The sequence below is a fragment of the Hippoglossus hippoglossus genome, chromosome 4 (assembly GCF_009819705.1).
Source record: "Hippoglossus hippoglossus isolate fHipHip1 chromosome 4, fHipHip1.pri, whole genome shotgun sequence".
NCBI lineage: Eukaryota > Metazoa > Chordata > Actinopteri > Pleuronectiformes > Pleuronectidae > Hippoglossus > Hippoglossus hippoglossus.
The window spans coordinates 23,181,772-23,202,914 of record NC_047154.1 but is presented as its reverse complement, the minus strand read 5'-3'; the positions used below and the strand labels follow the sequence as shown (position 1 = coordinate 23,202,914).

At 43.1% G+C, this 21,143-nt stretch overlaps 1 protein-coding gene across 7 annotated transcripts in view; it reads right to left on the bottom strand.

Annotated features, from left to right (window-relative positions):
• LOC117760392 (discs large homolog 1-like protein) overlaps positions 1-21,143 on the bottom strand; it is a 98,440-nt gene that overhangs the window by 56,902 nt on the left and 20,395 nt on the right. For 2 of the 7 annotated variants that reach the window (XM_034583386.1, XM_034583389.1), the window contains 2 exons: positions 12,751-13,293; positions 8,516-8,641 (listed from right to left, as the gene is read on the bottom strand). The exons of 2 other annotated variants lie outside the window; for them this stretch is intronic. In XM_034583386.1, the coding sequence (XP_034439277.1) occupies positions 8,516-8,641; positions 12,751-13,293 (669 nt within the window). Of the gene's footprint in view, positions 1-1,439; positions 2,757-8,503; positions 8,642-12,750; positions 13,294-21,143 lie in introns of those variants that run through there. 3 more of the 7 variants (XM_034583390.1, XM_034583392.1, XM_034583391.1) reach the window with 3 other exon arrangements.

The following is a 21,143-nucleotide window of genomic DNA, read 5'->3' as shown; positions in this document are numbered from 1 at the left end:
GCCATCTCTGTACATGTTTCAGGATGCTGATTTCGAGGTGGATTTATGAAGTACTTGATATTAACAGCAGCCCCACAGTAGATGGCTGCACCGCAGGTTCGAAACTATGGTTTAGCAGCATGTTTAAGTCAAAGCAGCACAAGGCATATTATTTATCAAGTCACATCGTGCTTCATTTATATTCTCACAGAAACTTAACGTATATTCATTTAGTTGGTGATAGAGAATTATCTATTAACATATGCTAGAACTAATATTACAGCATGTAGCTTCTATTTGATCTGTTATTGCTGAATGGGAGACTCTTGTAAGATCCCTGTGTTTACATCAGTGGAAATGTCTTTGTCGATATATGGAAAAGGAGCCAGGACTTCCTTAACATCACATTTAATGTTGTTATAAATGAGCAACTGACCAGTCGTACTGTATGTGGTGTCTCCTTTGTTCTCGTAGACTCAAGAGATCAGTAAAGAATATTGAATCAACAGTGAAAACTTTAGAAAACATACTGAAAATAGGATAAAAAAATACAAAACTATATTTAAAATATACATAAATGTGTATATGTAGCAATTCAAGATAGAAAGACAGTAATCACCACATTAAGTGAGAAATCCAAATTGCACAGATAAATAAAGTACAGGAGGCACCTGACAGCTATGATGTAGCTTCATCAGCTGCTACCTGCACAGGCTACATGCTAACTCCTCAACACAGATTCCTAAACCCAGCCCAAGTCCTTCACAGCCTGCGTCGCACATGTTTGAAGTCCGCGTCTCATATAAACATTCATAGATTCCTGAATCTCACTGTGTCGTAATACACTGTAATGACAGAATAACACAACCATGTGGTGACGGTGACTCCTCCACACACCTTTCCTCCCCACATCAAAGATTTTGATTTCACCGTCTGTGACTGTGCAGCGACTGTGACTGGACCGCTCAGCTAAATGATGGCTTTTACCATGGCAACGCACCGGCTCTCTGGCTCTCATACACCGTGCCGTGCAGCGACCATTTCCATGACAACATTATCAAAAAATCTTACACACAACCCGAGCGGCTTCAACTTCAATTTAAAACCTGCCTGCCGCCCCTGACTGCCTCCGTGTTCTGGCTGAGAAACTGTAACTAGAGAGCGTTTGGGCGAAAGGTAATGTAACCACGCACACACACACACACACACACACACACACACACACACACACACACACACACTCACAACAAAAACCCAGGTTAAGTTACATGCTTCCCACCATGATCCCCTACCACCCCTCAAGCATAAAGAACACACACACACACACACACACACACACACACACACACACACACACACACACACACACACACACACACACACACACACACACACACACACACACACACACACACACACACACACACACACACACAGCCTGTGACGTGTGTGTGTGTTACCTGGCTAGCATTGATACAGTCAGTGAAGGCACTCCTCCTCGAGAAGAACATGAGGAGCTGCTGCCAGCGAGAGGAGGACGTGGAGGGGGAGGAGGAGGCGGGTGAGGAGGTGGAGGGTGAGGAGGTGTGGGGAGGCGCCAGCTCCTCCGAGGAGCATCGCTTAGGCCCTATCTTCGGCTTCACTCCCAGCCCTGACCCCTGACCCCCGGACCCGCCGCCCACCCTCGCACTGCGGGGGTACAGGGTGTTGTTGCCGAAAATATAGTTCATGGTCTCCGCGGGCGGCTCTTCCCTCACACGGGAACGATGGGGTTCATGTTGTAGCTCCTCCGCTGCTTCATCTCCGGCTCCTCTCCTCCGTCGCTTCCCTCTCTCCTTCTGCCTCTCAAGCTCTGTTTTGGTGTTGCTGTCAAACACACAGTCCAACTCTTCCCCCTCTTTCCTGTCACCACTTTCAACTGAAGATTATGCTGCCACTGTTGTGGTTTTTCATCTTCCTCTCATTTTGTTCCCTCTCAATAATAATAATAATATCTCTTCCTTTTCAGTTTATTCTTTCTTCTCCGGCTCCCTGAGGAATGGGAGAGCAGCTGTCAGATCAAGAGATGAGGAGGAGGAGGAGGAGGAGGAGGAGGAGGAGGAGGAGGAGATGAAAAGTGCTCGGGAGGTAGACAGAGTCGTATTTAGAGTTGGAGCATCAGTTTGTCTGTCAGGGTCTTTGCACGTCCGTCTGCCCGTCAATCCATCTTCCTGTATGTCTGTGTTCTCCATCCATCTGTCCATCATCCCATCTCCTCTCTAACCAGGATAAATCTCCAGCCTCCCCATCTCTGGACGTCCAAAATCTCCTCTCGTCAACTGCTCCCTCTCCTCTCTTCACGGCCGAGGCAGAGTGAGTGGGAGCGTGGGCCAGGCAACGACAGGATGTGAGGATTGATTATTTAAAGGAGTTCACTCCTTCTCTCTGTCTTCCTCTTTCTACCCTCCCTCCTTCTCTCTGAGTCCTAGGAGATGACCAGTCAATCTGCCCCCTGTCACTGTGAGCGCTCCCATTAAATATAGAAGGAAGGAGGGAGGAAGGGAGCAAGGGAGGGATGGGTGGCTGGACGGATGAAAGCGGGGAGGTGGAGGGATGCAGGCGAGGGGGAGAGCATCTGAGGTAGGTGGATGGCTGGAAGAATCTTTCAGCAACTCTTCTGTTCCTCCTCCCTCCTACATCTGCGATGCCGCTCCAAGTCTCACTCTCTTTTCTTGCCTCTCTCACTCAGTACATTATTCAGTCTCTCTTTTTCCTCCCTCTCCTTTTTCTACCTACCCCCCACCCACCTTCTGTCTCTCTCTTTCTCTCTATCTCTCTATATCTCTCTTTTATTGGAGCTGCAACCCGACGCCTCTCTCTCTCTCTCTCTCTCTCTCTCTCTCTCTCTCTCTCTCTCTCTCTCTCTCTCCCTCTCTGTCTCTCTCACTGTCAAATATCATTGGCCACGCCCCTGCTTTGCAGCCGGCCAATGATATGACAGAGCGTTTGCACTACTCCAAATACACACGTACACAGACACACACCCTCAAACCTGCATGCAAACGCAAACATGTGCAATAATATCTGTCGCATGTTGTAAAAGAGAAAAAGAAAACAGATGAACGCTAAAGAATTATACATTTTCTGGCAGTGGCTCGTCAGATAATATGATAAGCATGTTTGTGTGTGCATGTGTGTGCATTTGAGTGTGTGTGTGTGTGTGTGTGTGCATCTGTGTGTGTGTGTGTGTGTGTGTGTGTGTGTGTGTGTGTGTGTGTGTGTGTGTGTGTGTGCATCTGTGTGTGTGTGTGTGTGTGTGTGTGTCTGGGAGAAAGAGAGAGTAGTAAGAGTGAAACTAGAGAGATGCCTCAGCCAGTTTCACTCAGTAACAAACAACAGGTATGTTCCTAACATGTGCATGTCAAAGAGCATGCGTGCAGTAGTTGATTGTGTGTCTGAAAAGATGTATAAATCTAATTGTGTGTCTTCATGCATGTGCTGGTGCAGGTAACTGCTGTGAGTGGTTCTTTAATGAATGTAACAAAAGAGAGAACAAGCTGTTCCACACTGATGGTTGGATAACTGCCTCCAACCACACACACACACACACACACACACACACACACACACACACACACACAAACACACACACACACACACACACACACACACACACACACACACACACACACACACACACACAAGCAGGCAATACCACATAGGCATACACGCTCAGAGCATGACTAGAGAATGGAAAACAACAGGCTGTTGCCGGGCACCGGCTGAGATAAAACAAAAGACAGGAGAGTCTTCACAGCACGGCATCAAGGCCTAGATGCTTCCGTGAGTTCGCTGGAAGGCCTGAGCCACATGCAGGAGAAGTTATTTAGCAGCCAGGCTCGAAGTTACAGCTCCATTATTAACTCAGACTGATAACAAGCCGGCTCTGCCGTCTGAGGCCAGTTAGCCCACAGAGCTAACGCAACCTCCTGGAGGATTAGCCACAGGTGGAGCAGGACCCCTGTCACAGCCTCTGTCTGCGTTTCCCTGGGAACCGTCTCTATGGCAACAGCTTTCCGAGTCCTGAAATACACCTGATATACTATCTGTGTTTTTATTCCTTAAGATCTGAGTGGATGTTATTTAGATTTCTTATGATGCTTTTTTTTTAATTAAAGATAATACGAAGGAACCTGGGATATGTGGTGGGGTAATAGAGTGGGTGAGTGATGGAGGATTTCACCCCCCCGTCTCCCTCATCCTGAATCACCTGAAGCAGATATGATTGGGACAGGTCAAGCTGCCAGTCCTCTACAAAAGCTACAGATATAAAGAATAAGAATAAGAATATGCTAATAAACTTGATCTGTAAAGACTTTTTAAAACACGGTTACAAAGTGCATTACAAGGTTTAAACAGAATCAAAACATTTAAATAAGATCAAGGAATAAAATAATACAGGAATAAAATGTAAAATCAGCATTAAATGATCATGCAATAGAAATCATGAATATGATATTCCATTTCTGCCAACAGATTTCTCCTAATTTCAACACAGTGGTCATTTAAACACGGAACGTGCAAAAGGAATGAGTGTCAAAAGCTGTTGATAGTAATAAGTAGATACTGGAAAAATTAAACTTTCTAAAAGCAAAGACTGTGAATAAAGGTGGACGACGTGTCTCCACTTCCTCCCACTATCCAGAAATGTAGCCAAAATATCCTGGATACGAACGCCGACCCTTTGAGCCAGAGTCGGGGGATGGATCCAAGATATTAAGGTCGTGCAGATACATGCGCTCAACCAATCATAAGTTAGCCTCAGCTGTCGTTTCTATAACAAATACCTAAACAAACATCCCAGAAAAAAGAGCATTGATCTTTGAGCTGCTTTTGACGTGCATTTAGACTTTATGTCCCATCCACTAACATGGAGGTGGCAGGGTTTTATGACCTGTATACTTCAGCCAGCCACCAGGTGGAAGCTGTCGTCTCATCCGTCCTCATATACATCTCCATGTCTAGATCGACACACAAACAGGGTGAAGTCCATGTGGCTGCAGAAACTACACGGATGCAACCAGAGCTTCTTGAAACAGCCACAAAGGCTCAGCGCAGACATCACATCCATCACGTCGCTCACAGTGCGAACACGCCGTAAAGAAGCCGTCATCGCAGCGAGCGTGAATTACAACCGGCGCCACGTCATTAGCATCTGTCATTCACCCTCTACAGCCGCCACAGGCACGTCAGCTGACACAGCAGAAATTTAAGTGACACGCTGGAAGTGTCACAATCCGTCATGTGCCGCTCTCTCTTTCACTCTTTCCCTCTCTCTTTCCCTCTCCCTCTCTCTTCAAGTCAAATGTCAGCCAGTGAATGCCAGCTTTATTAATATTTTAGGACCAATTAAATAAAAGCACACATCATGCATGTTTAATGTCTGACTGCTGAGAGAGCCAACTTTGCCCTTCCCCCCTCTACAGGTATAAACCAGGCTAATAGATTGTCTTGCATGCAAATGCTGTGTTTGGTTTTTTTGTTAAACACCTGCTGGCTGTGGGCCGTCCACACACTGACCCACAACCTATTCTGGGTCCCAGCTTAGCCAGGTCTAGACAGTGTGCCCCCCCTGTTGGCACAGTAACCCAGTAACAATGGAGACATGTTTTCACCCATGTGTTTGTTGGTTGGTTTATTTATTTAAAAAAAGACAATGTTAAAAAACGATTTCCATCAAACTAGGTTGAGCGATGGGGCCTGAGAGGAACTCATTTCATTTTCTTTTTCCATCATTTTCGTGACACAATTACCACAATTTAGTGAGAACCCATTAAAATCTATGATCGGTTAAACAGGAAACTGCAACCACACTATTGTCTGAAACCCCCTGATAAGGCCCCATGTCACCTACTTTCTGCCGTAAGGTTTGTGATGTGAGAGGTTTGGTTGAAGACTAGAATGAGGAGGGGCTTGCTCCTTCTGCTCAGGGCGCCCAGTCCCTTTAAACGCTGCTGTATCAGTATTCAACATGAAGCCCTCTTCTTGTGGCCAACCAGAACTGAAAGATTTCTTCTTCTGTTGCCGTATCACATCGTCTCAGCTCAACTTTGATTCAACCCGACTGTAAATAACATTGTGATATCAGGTTTGTGTTGTCGTAAAGGGAAGCTGCTGCAGCTGTAAGGGCTGTAAGCCGACCTCCAAGCAGATCCATACCGAGGTAGTGATTCCTAACCCTGTTGGCCCTCACCCAGTCCTTCCATTAGATCCCTCTGTGATTCTGGTAAGGAGTATTTCTGAAGAGCTGTCAGGCGTCCTTGGTAAATGCCTGAGCTTAATAGACATGAAGCACCACAAAGCAAACAAAGCACCTGGTCAAGCACAATGAGAAACCGGCAAATAACGGGTGTTTATCCTCTGAGGTCGTGTTTGGAGAAGGGTGTTTGCAGCACAGACACCGTACGGCCTGACGCGAAGACAATGGATCAATTTATGTGTAATGTGAAACGGGCTCCCTGGCGCTGAATTATCATCCAGCTGTGCCGTTTTTTCACTTCCACTTCACGGCAAGTTTCAGCTCATTGTTTCGGCTGCCCGGCCCCAGGTCTTATCCTGACTCCTTCATTTCAATTAGCGTATCAGCAGGAGGGAGAAGAGGCTCATTCGGGAGGAGAGATTTGGCCGACTGACAGGCTGATTAACAACCAGGAGCAAATCTGCGCTCTGTCTCTGAGTCTGTCTGCCTGTAATTCTCTCTTTATCCCATCTCTTGTCATTCCACAGCCCGATCCGTCTTTCCTGCTTCTTCCTAATTATCTACATTAGCTTAATGACTAAGAGCTTCCAACGTCTCAGAGCGGAGTTTATGGGTTTGTGTCTCATGGAGAATTTTTACTGTTTCTCCCTGTTCAGCCTGCATCAGATTATATTTTGTTTTGGATGTTATTTGAGCAGGATTCAGCTCCACTCCCACACTATGGGATGTTCTTACCCTCCACTATAGTTCAAGGTTTGTCAGTACTGATCATAATAAGCTCTCTGTTTACCTTCATAATCGTCTGTTTGTATTGACATTATTCTGATCATCATTATTTCGATCAAACACTTTGATTAATTTAGTCCAATCAGGTCTTGACTTGTGAGGGCAGCACACATTATTAGTTTTGGCCTCTGCTGCCTCCTGCAGTTTACATACTGTAACTACATGTACTGGAGACGCCGCACACAGAGTCAGCAGCACAATAAACAAACGTTCTAAGACAACCACAGAGACGCTGAGTTAAACTCCATATGTTTGTGATGATTTCCATTTTTTGACCTTCATGTGATGCTGCAAATACATGCCGGTCCATTCATTTAAATGAATTGTACATGACTTGTATTGATAAAGTGCTTTTCCAGTCATAATGACCACTCCAAACTTCTATTTGCAGCGTTCTTTTCTATTATAGATCATCAGCACAGCCTTCAGGGGCAATTTGTGGTTCAGCATCTTGCCCAAGGACATTTCAGATTCCAGGGATGGAACCACCGAACTACACAAACCATGTAATCAGTGCAAAATCACACAACCTGTCTACGGTCACAGCATGAGCATGCTCTGTGTCAACTGGGTCCAGAAAACCAAAACCACACAACAAGAGCATTAAAGCAACATTTTGATTCTGGATTCAGGAGTTAGAGCAGGACCGTGAAATAGATTGAGGTTCAGTTATTTATGTAAAAGAAAAGAGGAGCAGGCTGCAGATCTTGTCTCTCAAAGATGCAGCATGGAGCATTTTTAAAAGTCAGCAAAATAAGCAAATTATTTTGTAATTGATAAGTAGAGCCTGACCGTTTATGAAAAATAAAATATCAATCCTCAATGACGTGTTTGTTATAAGAGTTTGATATGACAGTTTACGTATATACTTGGCAATTTGATCAATTTACCAATTTATCTGTATTGTAAATTCCTAATATTGGCATCATTAGCATGGCTCTATTAATGATAAACCAGGTATAATGACCATAAACAAGACACACATGATGATATTGTTTCCCTGTATTGAAGCATGACTCTTCTTTGAGAGGATATAAAAACTTGTCCCTTCCCTCCCGTCTGCTTCATCTCCAGCTGAGTCTCCTTTCTCTCAAAATGCTGGAAGTCATTTTTCCTTCGGTGTTCATTCCTTTCACCATCTGCCACTGAGACTTCTGGCTCTTTAGCTCCATTTGCACAGAGGAAGAGTTTCCTATCAGGGCTTTCTGTCTTATTAACAATTTAGTGCTGTTAAACTGCTATAATCCGAAAATGTTTCTGTGAGGTGTTGAGGTGCGACGCTGGTAAATTTCAACCAATGCAACAACAGTAATCCCAACAGATTCAAGAATCTTTGGGCGATCTGCAAAAATGTGTCACAAAACACAAGAAATGGAAGGAAGGAAAAACATGCTGATCTAAACCCTGAACTCCAGAGACGATAAACTACTGAAGTCAACATCGTGAGTTCATCACATCATCACAAACGGGCAGAACGATGGAGGCATGCGACGGACTCACGGGCGGGTTTACCTGGTGGTAGTGGGGGTGGCTTTGTGAATAGAGGGAGGAGAAAGGCGGGGCGCCAACGTCGTTCAGCCTCTCTCCCTCTGGGTGAGGCCACGCCTCTTCATCATACGGAGCGTCAGGAGATTCTACCTACAACGTACAGAAACAGCTCAACGTGGTGCAACACACATGCACACACACACGCACACGCACACACACACACACGCACACACACTGCGGCACACTGATATGTTCAATGGCATGTTTTTCTCTATTTAAAAAAATGGTCCATCAGAGATAAAAACTGCATAGGACCATTTATGCAGTTACAATTTATGGAGGTCGAAACTGCCAAAATTAAAGGTTAATAAAATGATTAATAAATCTCACAATAATACCTAAATAAATAAATGCATAAATAAATATTAATTACATTGATAAATGAAAAAAGAAATGCAGTTAGGTACTTATACATGTATTTTCAGTATCACACTTATGTTTACTTAGTAATTTCTGCATTTATTTATCGATATAGATATTGTTGAGTCATATATTTACCTATTTATTCATTTTTAATTTTGACAGTTTCAGTCTTCCAGACATATAGCTGAAAATAAATGAAACTATGCACAACTGTGTTCTATGCAAAATCATCAACTACATCTATTCCTTATCAATTATTATGACTGTTTTTTAAGTTATGTTAAGTTTCAGTTATTTTATACCATAACACAAGGTGTGTTGTATTGTGATCATAGATTATTTATATGATGAGGTAGAAACACAAGTGTGCACTTAAAGGTAAACTGAAAAGTGAAATGAGGATAAAGTGTATGTGAGTGTGTGTGTATGTGAGAGCGAGGGAAATAAAAAGAGAGGAGGTAGAGAAAGAGAGAGGAGAGAGAAAGGAACATGTACACGGGGGAGAACAAGATGGCAGGTCCATCTGTCAGGCAGCAGCAAGCCAGACCCAGCACCTGTGGTCACACACACACACACACGCTCAACATAGACACATACATCCACATTAACACACACACAGACACACACACACACAGACACACACACACACCATTTGGGAAGGAGGAGTTCTAAAAATAACCTGAATACCCAAATACAATAGCAGCAACAAGCATGTTAGGTCCAGTGGTAATAAGGGAATGTGTTTATAAAGGGAAAAGATGATGATGATGATGATGATGATGATGATGATGATGATGATGATGATGATGATGATGATGATGAAATATTGAGACCTGTATGTCACAACCATGAACGAGTAGAGATGAACCTCAGTGGTCCAATAGGGATTACAGCCTAAAACTCTCCACAGAAAATATAATATAACGTAAAGAACTCGCATATCAGTCATTTCGTTGATCAATAACTGAATGGCTGCTTCTCATGTAAGTAAACACTGTCACGTCAAGAACATTTCACCAGTGGTTCCCAGCCACTAGGTGGAGCTACACACTAGTACTTCCTCCATCACTCTGACAAAGTAAACTGCTTCAACTTGTGTCCAAAGTTTTTCCAGAGGACAAACTTGGAACCTGTGGTGACGTACAGCTGAGTCAGTGCAGACACAAAGAAATGTCTGTCACACCGCTAACACACAGTCCTCAGCTCTGACTGCAGGCAGACATCAGTTACCTAATATACAACCATACAACACTACTACAGCTAAAATAAAAGTTGATTTATACAAATAAAACTGTACTGATGATCAGTCATGCCAGAATTTAGAGAGGGTGACATATAAGAGAGTGGAAACAGGGATGATAGAGGGAAGAAATATAGAAAATGAGAGGAAATTAGAGAAGTAGAGGAATTGTCATCATTATGAATCTTATATTCTAATTTTACTCGGCTGTTTAAAGTCTCTATAAAGACGTGTATGGCTTGAAATATCTGCAGGTTTGCTAAAGAGACTGAGGAAAGCCACTGGGCCACTGTGGTTATAAGTAATTCAAACTTCTTGATTTGCATATTTCTATATAACTTAAATGGACTATGGGTCAGCTTAATAAAAAGACTATAATTGTGTTTTACCATACCCCATTAAAATCTACAATTCAATGAATGGGAATATGAAGCAGAGAAAATCCTCAAGAAAAGATAACATACACATTGTGGAGCATAATGAGGTGTGTGTCTGAGTCGTGTGCCGATGACTGTGCAGGCTGATGTGAGCGTGAATCTGCAGATAGAGTCAGCTCAATCAACCACAATAACAAGATAACCCAACAACGCTGTGTGTGTGTGTGTGTGTGTGTGTGTGAGAGAGAGAGAGAGAGAGAAAAAGAAAGAGAGACAGAGAGGGAGCTGGCCGGACAGACACAGACTGAGTTCAGAACAGAGATAGAAGAAATGGGCGTCATTACTAAAAAATGGGGCAAGCGTTTGACTGAATCCCTTCACGCTCAGTTCTGCTAAACGTATTCTCCTGGTGCAAAGAAAGGCTCCGTGCACGGAGGCAAAATCAGGCCAGTGTCTTTGACTTCCAAGTACTTTCAAAAAAGTCTAAATCTGGAGCCATATTGAAACACGTCCCCTTACTTCTCTCTGTGCGTGAACTGGGGGAAATGGAGGCGCCGCTGCCACCTCGACCGACGCTTCAAAAATAGAAGCTGATTTCAAACGTCACATGAGACACGCTTTCTTTTTTCAGAGACTATAAAAAGGCTTAAGTTAAGCTCGACTGCTGGAAGCCCCAGGATCCCAGAGAACAGAAAAGTCCTTCAGTTAAAAGAGAACCTCAAAGATCCAATTGTAAACAAAAGAGCAGCCCGAAAATAAATAAAAACCTTTCTCCTATAAATTATGAATTTTTATTAATTTGCTGAGTAAATAGATGTGTTTTGACAACCAAGCTACATTTTAACTGGTATAAAGAACTTTGTTGATGAACATATCAGGCAAAAGGGAAAGACTGTGGTTTTGGTTAAATACATAAATTCAACAGTGACTTGAAAACATGAGAAAAGATGTGTTCGCTTTATCAATATTTAAGTGAAACCACAACCTGTCCCTAACCTCAACCAAGGAGTTGGTTTTGCCTAAATATTACAACACTCGTCGTCTCTGGTGTCAAAACTCTGACATCCATCCCAATAATATCCCTTCATCACTTGAACGTCTAATATTAGAAGTACTTTCTACAAAATTGTTTTTCTATAAAATAGAATCCAGGCAGCTGTTATGTTTCCCTCAAAATATGTGCAAAATACATTTTTAGAATTAAAAAAGAATTATTTCTTGGATATTTTCTTTGTGGGGATTGGATCATATCATCTGAAAACAGGAGAGCTGGGCTGTTGTTTGAATTGGTTGGCACTTTAATGGTATTATCTAAAAAGCTTATTCTTTCAGTGGTGCCAGGGGACTGGAGCCAATCCCGGCTGACATTGGACGAGAGGCGGGGGGGTTGCTACGACCTTTACTTTCTATGCTCTTTAATCAAATGAATGAACAGAGGATTGAGGGACATGTGGTCGACAGCACAGTCGCACCTACAGTCAATGTAGAATCTCCACTTAGGCTAACTCCAGTCCCAGTCGTTGGACTGTCGGAGGAAGCTGGAGTACACGGAGAGAACAAACATCTCCGCACTCCAATTGAAACGGGATTCAAACCAAGATTCTTGCTATGAGACAACAGCTCTAACCACTTCATCACCGTGCCTTCTGCTTTCACACTCATTAGGCCTAAGAGTTCATCCATCCATTATCTATACCGTTTATTCTATGAGGGTCACAGGGGCCGCTGGAGCCAAGGGCTGACACATAGAGATTCATTCAGGCATTCACACCTCAAGTCAATTTAGAGTCTCCAATAAACTCAACCTCATCTACATGTCTTTGGACTGTGAGAGGAAGTATCCAGAGAAAACCACACAGACACAGGGAGAACGTGCAAACTCCACACACACAGGCCCCAGTCGAACCGGGATTTGAACCAAGAACTAAGAAGGCAAAAAGTGCTGCACCACCATGCCGCCTGCTTAAATACACTTTAATTGAATCCTCAATTATGAATGAATATAACAGATGGATGATGGATTAGGCAATTGAATCCAAACATGAAAAATCAATAAAGGATTTCACAGAGGAGTAAGGAAAAGCATATGGATTGACGGACATGCTGATAATCCCTTTGGCGAAGTGTGTGAGTGACATACAGGGGAACTGTGTCAGTCCGTGTGATGTGATGGGGACAGATCGACGATGTCAGCATGATGACGTCCACGCTGCAGTTACCTGAGCAGGTGTGATGTGTGTGTGAGTGACGTATCCGTGGACGTGTTGAATCTGAGACAGATGCCGCTCCGCCACCTGAACAAGCTCCGCCCCCCGCAGGTCAGCGTGGCGTCTGAGAGATCCGTCCCTCCCCAGCGATCGCTCTCTCTCTCTCTCCATGGTCCCGGGGCCCCCTCCGTCTCTCCGCCAGGTCCCACCCTGCCTCCCCTCCCTCCCCAGGGTTCCTCCATCCCTCCCCCCCCTCCCCAGGGTCCCTCCATCCCTTCCCCCCCTCCCCAGGGTGCCTCCATCCCTACCTTCCCTCCCCAGGGTGCCTCCATCCCTACCATCCCTCCCTAGGGTGCCTCCATCCCTCCCTTCCCTCCCTAGGGTGCCTCCATCCCTCCCCTCCCTCTCCAAGGTCCCTCCATCCCTCCCCTCCCTCTCCAGGGTCCCTCCATCCCGCAGCTCTCTGGCTACTCCCATTGGGTGATGATGGCAGGGGTGGTGGTGGAGTCTCGGGGCGCCTGGTGACGCCCCTTCTTCTTCTTGATACCGATACTTCTATAGCGAGAAGAGAGGAGGTGGAGGAGGAGGAGGAGGAGGAGGAGGAGGAGGGGAAAAGTGGACAGAGGTGGTTTGGAAAATGAGTTTCAGGAAGGAGAGCCGGAAGCAGGAGGGGAAGAAGAAAAAAGACAAAGAAAGAAGAGAGATGTTAGTTTAAAGATGAGACACAGAGACAAAATATTAAGTCAAGCTGGAAAAGAAGAAAGTGCAAAACTGCAACCAGCAAGAAACAGAGTGTGTGTGTGTGCATGTCTGTGTGTGTGTGTGTTTGTGTGTGCGCTCATGCATGTGTAACGAGATGTTTTTATAGTTCAGCTCTTGTGTGTGTGTAAGCACGAGGCAGTCCAGGTGTACACTCAGCATGGCAGTAATTGTTTCCTGTAGCTTCCTGTATTGTACACAAACACAAACACAAACACACACAACAAATACACACACACACACACACCCTTGAAACCGCTTAAAGCCGAACAGGGACAGTGAGCGAGAGACGAGTGAGGGAATGAATTTATCCGTCTCCGCTCCTCCATTGTGCCTCTTTGCTTCCACATCTACAAACTCACACGACTCAACTCCTTCCTCTCCCTCATCTCATACATACTCTCCCTCGCTTCTCTTCATCCTCAGTAAAAAAAAAAAGAAAAGAAAATGAATATATTAAATGCTTTTTTTCTGCTTTACTGAACAGAGAGCTGTGGAGAAGCTGAGGGATGATGGGAATTAAACCTTTTTCCTGTGACATTGTGGCTACATGGTGTGGAACCGGGTGAGCAGCTGAAAGGAGAGATAGTGATAGAGAGAAGTGTGTGTTTAACAAAAGCTTTGAAACAAAATGGGATGTGGACGATCTGGTCGTATCAAGACCAAGATAACGGACGACAAACACTGAGGAACAGTCTCATCTAATGAAACCAGGATTGATACAGGAGCTCATTGGTCAATCTCCCGTGTGTGTGTGCACCACAGCTGAATACACGTGTGAAGAAACACAATAACTGAGAAGCTTTTTTTATGTCACAATCTATTACAAGAAGAGGGATGTGAAAACAATTAGTGACAGCAGCTCCATCTACTAATTACAGAAATCTCTGTCTGAACATCTGTTCATCTTATCGGCTTCACACTTGACTTGTGTATTGTTTAAGGGTCAAAGGAAGTTTGGATGCGTGATACGTTGGATATAAATATGTGTGTGTGAAGATATCGATCACCGCAACCGATTCTCTGGGTCGGGGTTCTGCTTCACTTAACTTTGAATAAACAGGTGATCAGCTCTTTGTGCAGCATCAGGGTTCAGCAGCAGGTCACTTTCACAGCTTCACAAAGAAAACTGCAACCAGCATTAACACACCAGACCAAAATAACCCACTACAAACAGGTTTAGAGCGGCCACTGCACTATAATGGTAGGGTCATTTATTTTTAGTATTGTTAAACTGCAGGGAAATAGCTCACTGAATACACCAGGAATATTACAGGGTACACACGTGTGTTTTGAAATGATCGTCTCCTATACAGTATTTGACTGAAATCCTTTCTATATGTAAATTGTTTTCTTTTTGGCGTCTTTCACATTATTACAAGTTGCATCAAGAGTTAATTTTCTGTTCACCTCAGATTAATAATATCCGTAACTCTTAAAGATGTCAGATGTTACAGACGCTTTAAAAATGGGGTGAAACATCATGATTTACAGCTGAAACTGACGATTCCATTGCTCTACACCTTTATCACTACTCCGGCTCCAAATTACGTCACCAGTGCAATTCTGCAGCATAGCTTCATTTTTGTACAGCAGGAGGAAGAGGAGTCGTGTCGTCCATCTTAATTACAGTCTATGGTTTCCTCATGCAGCTCCCTCTGTGTCTCGACATCAGTAACTACACAGCCCTCGGTCTTCATTAAACGTCTTTCCCAGGGGAGAGATTTAGAAATATCATGCAGCCTCAGACAGTCTGTGAAGCTCTGTTATTGGTTTTTTCCTCTTCCTGTGACTTATTAAAAACAATCTGAAGGGTTCTTTCAAAAGATTTAACATCAGTTGTCTTCACAATGTTTTAGTGATCATTAACTGATATATTCAAGCACTGTCACTACAGTTGACCATACACGCAGCCGACTGTCTTCTTAGTCCACAGCAAAATGCAAACTGATTCTGCACATTCTGTTGTTTTTGAGCTGCTGCTGGTTCACACAGGAGAGCCCCGTGTGCATCAGCTAATTCCTGTGGATTCAAATAGACATGTCTGTGTGTGCTCTGCCTCCCCGCTGCATCCTTTAACCTCATTTACAATCGAGCCGGGAGTAAACACTGCTCTGAGTAAGTGAACTGATCTGAACCCGTCTCGTGCCCTACTGCACGTTTCCTTCCTCTCCGCCTCTCGCCCTCCACTTCTTCATTCACTCGCTAATTAGTCACAAATGCCTCAAAATATTCGTGACGGCAGCGGTTGAGCGGCCAGGCACTGAGACCCTGAAGAGACCCTGGCTCACACTGTTGTCACAACACTGCTGCTACTGCCCTCTGCGCTCTCACAAACACACACACGCGCGCGCACACACACACACACACACACACACACACACACACACACACACACACACACACACACACACACACACACACACACAATCCTAAATTCCTATATTTGGTGTGTGTGTGTGTTTGCCTCTGGTAGCTCAACTAGCAAAAGCTGAGCCTTCCATATCAGGACTGTGCCTGCAGAAAGCACACACACACACACACTGCATGCAAACACACACACACACACACGCACAATGCATGCGCACGGCTGTCATGTGTTAGTGTGTCAGCCAGTCCTGCATAGCCAGAGAAACGTGACTAGATTGGGAGCAGATTCAGCATCCTAGAACATGTCTCTATGTTAGTTTGTATCTGCGTGTGTGTGTGTGTGTGTGTGTGTGTGTGTGTGTGTGTGTGTGTGTGTGTGTGTGTGAGCCCGTCAGAGTAAAGCAAAGCATTAGTCACGCTTGGTGAGATATGAAAGAGCAGGGGATCCTCCGCCGTGAGGGACTTCTCGCACACAAACACACGTGCCTTCATCTTTCTCTCCTTCTCTTTTCAGTCTCTCTGTCTCTCACGTCACGCTCGCTCTCTCTCTCTCAGGCTCAAAGTTGCCAAAGAAAGAACATTAGATAACATCTGAGATTAATTTAGCATCAATGACAAAGGGGCGGTCATAAATGCAGATAGGTCAATAGTTTAAGAACTTATTTATCAATCTAATATTTGTACTACTTGTTAAATTACAGCCCTTTAGAAACATGTTTCTCTTTATTGCCCATTGGCTTTTTCTTCCCCACCTACAGAATAACTGAATTTAATTAAACTGTAATATATTTATATGATTTTAATTATACTCAAATGTATATTATAACATATATTAATTGTTTTCTCATCATCAAAATTGCTTAATATGTAAGTTATAACATCACTAACCCATCACTGAGGAACAAGTAGATCAGACTATTTGAGCACTGCATGAAATTGATGTGTAACTTGGATGTATTCTTGTGATGTGTTTAATCTTCTTACGCAACCCTGGCTGTGTCAAACAGATAAATAAAAAAAATCTACAATTAAAAACAAAGATAAAGCCTCACTTTCTTATATTATATGTAGAGAAAGTACAAGGATTCAGTGCTTGAATCGGTCTTTGTTGTAGGATCATATCAGTTTCTATACAAAAGCACCATGAAATGGCTTTGACATGGCTGCAGCCAGGAGGAAAGAAATGAAATGAAGAAAGCAGGAGGAGCTCCTCGTATGAAGGAGTACGCTCCTGCTGAGGAACAGGCCCTCTGCAATAATAATGACCCACAACATGCATAAAAATACCCACAGCTAAAACACATGGCAGTGCATAGAGTCTGCAGGAGTGTGTGACTCTGACCTGTTGCACCGGCAACATATAGCTCAAGACACAGACGCAGACGTTCCCTCACAAAATCTAAACCTCTCATATAAAAATAACTTGACAAAAAAAAGGGAGTTTTCGCTTGTTTTAATCTCTCAAAAGCAGATTTCTGACATGCACTGACTTATGCAAATGTTCCTGGAGTTTTCTGGAAGGGCTGTGTGTGAAAACGCAAATGTCTCAGTCAGTTGGCCGCATTTTTTTAGGAACTTTTCCTGTCAGCCCCTAAGTACAATGCTCGGAAATGTCAGAGGGAGTAATTAGGTGTGTTGATGGCATTTCCAAAACATGACGGATTCAAAACTGAATTAAAAAAATACATACAAATATCCCCGGATGAAAAATAATTGCCATACGCGTAGAAAACGAAGATGTCCATTTGAGAGCAAAATCAAAAACAGGATTTCTTCAGCTGGATTAATTTGTCATGTGCTGCCTCCTGCGTGCTCTGCAGCAACAAACCATATCTGAATCCTCCAGACATTTTCCTGTTGTGTTCATGTCTGGAAACAGCGAAACATGAACTGCTTCAGAGCAGATTAGGCGTGCACCATAAATTACCACGGAAATGTACAGCATCTACCGGACTGACTCCAAATCCTGCTTCATGGAACAAGCCTCCGATTTCCACAATACAACAGCCTGATAGTATCGAGTGCATGTTTTTTTATGACAGAGAAAACATATTGGAGACGGCATTTGCAGTTTAGATAAAAACAAAAATTTCAAACTGAACAAATTGTACCAACATTGGAATAAAATCAAGCATAAAAGATAAATGTTCACTAGAATTAAAACGTTCAAAAATAGCAGCAGAAAACATATTTAAAAGCAGATGGCTGGAGTAAACAGACAGGCTGATAAATTCAAGCTGTTTGAATAGTTTTTCTTCAGTGACTCCACTGTGGATTCAGTCAGTAAAAAGTAAAATAAAAACACCGACCTGAGCAGAAATAGAGGAACACGTTCATCTATTTTGAATGGGTTGACCTAGTTAAGGTGTTTCTGATTTCTCTTCTCAGGCACTTTAACGGACTCAGAATTGGACACATTGCTGCCAAGGTAAAATGAATCCACCCTCATGCATTTAAAATGTCCTCCTCTCTTCCCACCCTGCACTTATGAGTGCATCTGTCTCAGTTTGTCCTTGCAACAAAACTTTACAGTGTGTTTCATAAAGACGTGAGAGGATGAATGAATGTTTGGTTAATATAAATAAGGCTATAACTTGTGTCTCTAATCATATTACTTGCAAATATGTCATGATTATGTCATTCCTACAATATGATCCTGAATTATATTCCAATCTATACAGCTTCAGGTCATCAGATATTTGGAAAAATGTATTTTTGAACAATGATGTCATTTTCTGACTTCTTCTTCATGACATCACGGCAGCGTTTCCCATTATTTACCAAGACAGTGGCAGCCGGTGTAGTAATTTGTTCTACCACAGCTTCATAATCATTTTTACACAACATAAACATAGTGTTATGCTCCATTGCTTCATTGAGTAGCTGTGATCAGGACTCATTGCCAGCTTTCTCTCACACAAGTACATTGATCCATTCATCAAAGTCAAACTGATCATTCGCGGCCTGTTAAAACATCCACAATAGTTTAGGAAGAAGGGAAGAAAGAACTCATAATGGTACAATCTCTGTGGAAGATTGGAAAAATACATGCAAAAACTAATTTATTCCCACTACATGTGCCAATCCCGAAGTATGTACATAAAAAAATCCACTGCTATGTTGACATCTCAGGATCTGACCATGGTTCTCGGTTAATGGAAAATCTACAAATCTATGATGGCAGCTGACCAACTCAACCATCACTTTAAGAAGAATCTCCTCCACAAACTAGTTGGTTAAAACCCCTCAGCAACTTGTTATCCTCTCCTGCTACAGTTCTTCCAGAGGACATTGGTCTCACTGTGTCACACACTTGTGTTGCCTCCCCGTCTCTCTCTCTCGTTCTCTTCATACAGCCCAACAGTTGTCTCTCGGCCTGTCACATCTAACAGGCTGTCATGCTGCGGTGATCTAATAGGACAGAAGTAGTTTATTTTACGGCCTAACTGCTGAACTGGACAAGAGCAAACCAATGGAAGCGCACACAGATACACAGAGTTCAATGGTCCGAGTGTAGCCTCTTATATTATATCGATGCACGTGAATTTGTCACAGTTACTTGAACATCCTCCTCTCTGTCTCTAGCTTTCTATACTAATAAAATACTGTTTGATAAAGCTGTAAAAATGGTCTTTTCAATATTGCTATTTAGTAACAAAACCCGTTTATAAAGCATTTTTGGGTTAAGCTGTGTGTTTTGAAGATGCAGCTCAGCGCACCCACACTTCCTCCACATTAAAAGCTGCAGTCCTGAAGCATTTTTGGTGGAACTTTAATATTTCATGTGTTGATTTTCCACAGTTTCCGAGTACTTTGCAAGATGATGATCTCCTGAGCCCTCGCTCACTTAGCGCCGCCTGATGTTATGTAATTAGCGAGCCGGCACACTTGTAAGGGATACGGTGGTATTAATTTAATTATGGGTCAGAGAAGCCAAAGATCTGTCAAGAGGCTACTGTTAATGAGAGAGTGATTGGGAATGTGAAGAGGAATCTTGTTTTTAATAAAATGTATGGATTAGTGACACATATTTACATTGGAGGTTATAAATACACTTAGGTTGGTGTAATTTAAAGAGATCTTTTAACACTCTCTTGGCAAAAGGTTTTCATATAAAGATGTATGTGCGATGCAGAACTTCCAGTTCCAGGGGACCACAAGGGACGATATGAAAACTCCACACACAACATCCCAAGTCCAAGATGTTCTTTAACAACACTACTCTACAGAACCACTGTGTCGTCATCCACTCGGCTATACGGCTAGCATGACTCTAAAAGTAAAATAAGAAACTATTGCTGGATATCAAACCGCAATCCTGTGCTAAAAAGATGTCACCTTTTAAAAACTGGCACTGAATGGCTTGTCAGATTCATATTCTTATTAGCACATTCTCTTATTTGACCAGTAATTTATAATAGTATTTTACTCAGGCAGAGTTTTTGCAGCTGCTCGTGTTTGGATCAAGTTTAAATTCATCAAAGCTATAAAGGAGTCAAAGAAAGTATTGTTTTTTTCCCCAGATCTTAAACTTGGGTATCATGAATCAAGCCGACAGCTACTTTCTCTACGTTACGAAGAAAATCAATTACTGGAAAATGTTAATATCAAGTTGCTCTAATCAATATTTCTGTATTTTCAATTGAAAGCCACTGATAACTCAACCTGGTCAGTTCATGTCATCGATACTGAGCATGCTAGGTTACATCCATATTTTAACATTTTCTTATTAAACAGCGTTTTAAAATGAAAACAATCTCCATCCCATTAAACCTTTTATCTCTGTATCAGTAATAATCCCCTACGTGCTGACACAGCTAAAAACGTAGATCACATGACCATTCACATACACTGGGCATGTGTGTGTGCAGTGTAAACAGGAAGCAGACGGTTGCTTATTTGCAGAAAATACAACAAACGAAGGGTCAAAGAAAATGCAGGGATTCCTTTTCTTGGACCGACGATGTGACTGCTACTGACAGTAAGTGTTTGCAATGAGTCATGGATCATCAGGGAGAAGACGGAGGTGACTGCGTGATCATTTCCAAACGTCTCCAATTTTGCCCGTCCAGAGTACAACGCAGCCTCAGAGTTTTCAACCCCAAACACGGTGAGCAGTGTTTCCAAAGTTCTCAGTTTTAGGCGCTCAAAAACTCTGCAGTAGTGCGGACGGCTGCTGTGAATATGCAGCAGCAGTGATGCATTTTAAAAAAGAAATTACAGTCGTGTGGATTTAGCCTCGGTGTCTTTCAGCTCGTTGTTTTGCTGGAATTGTG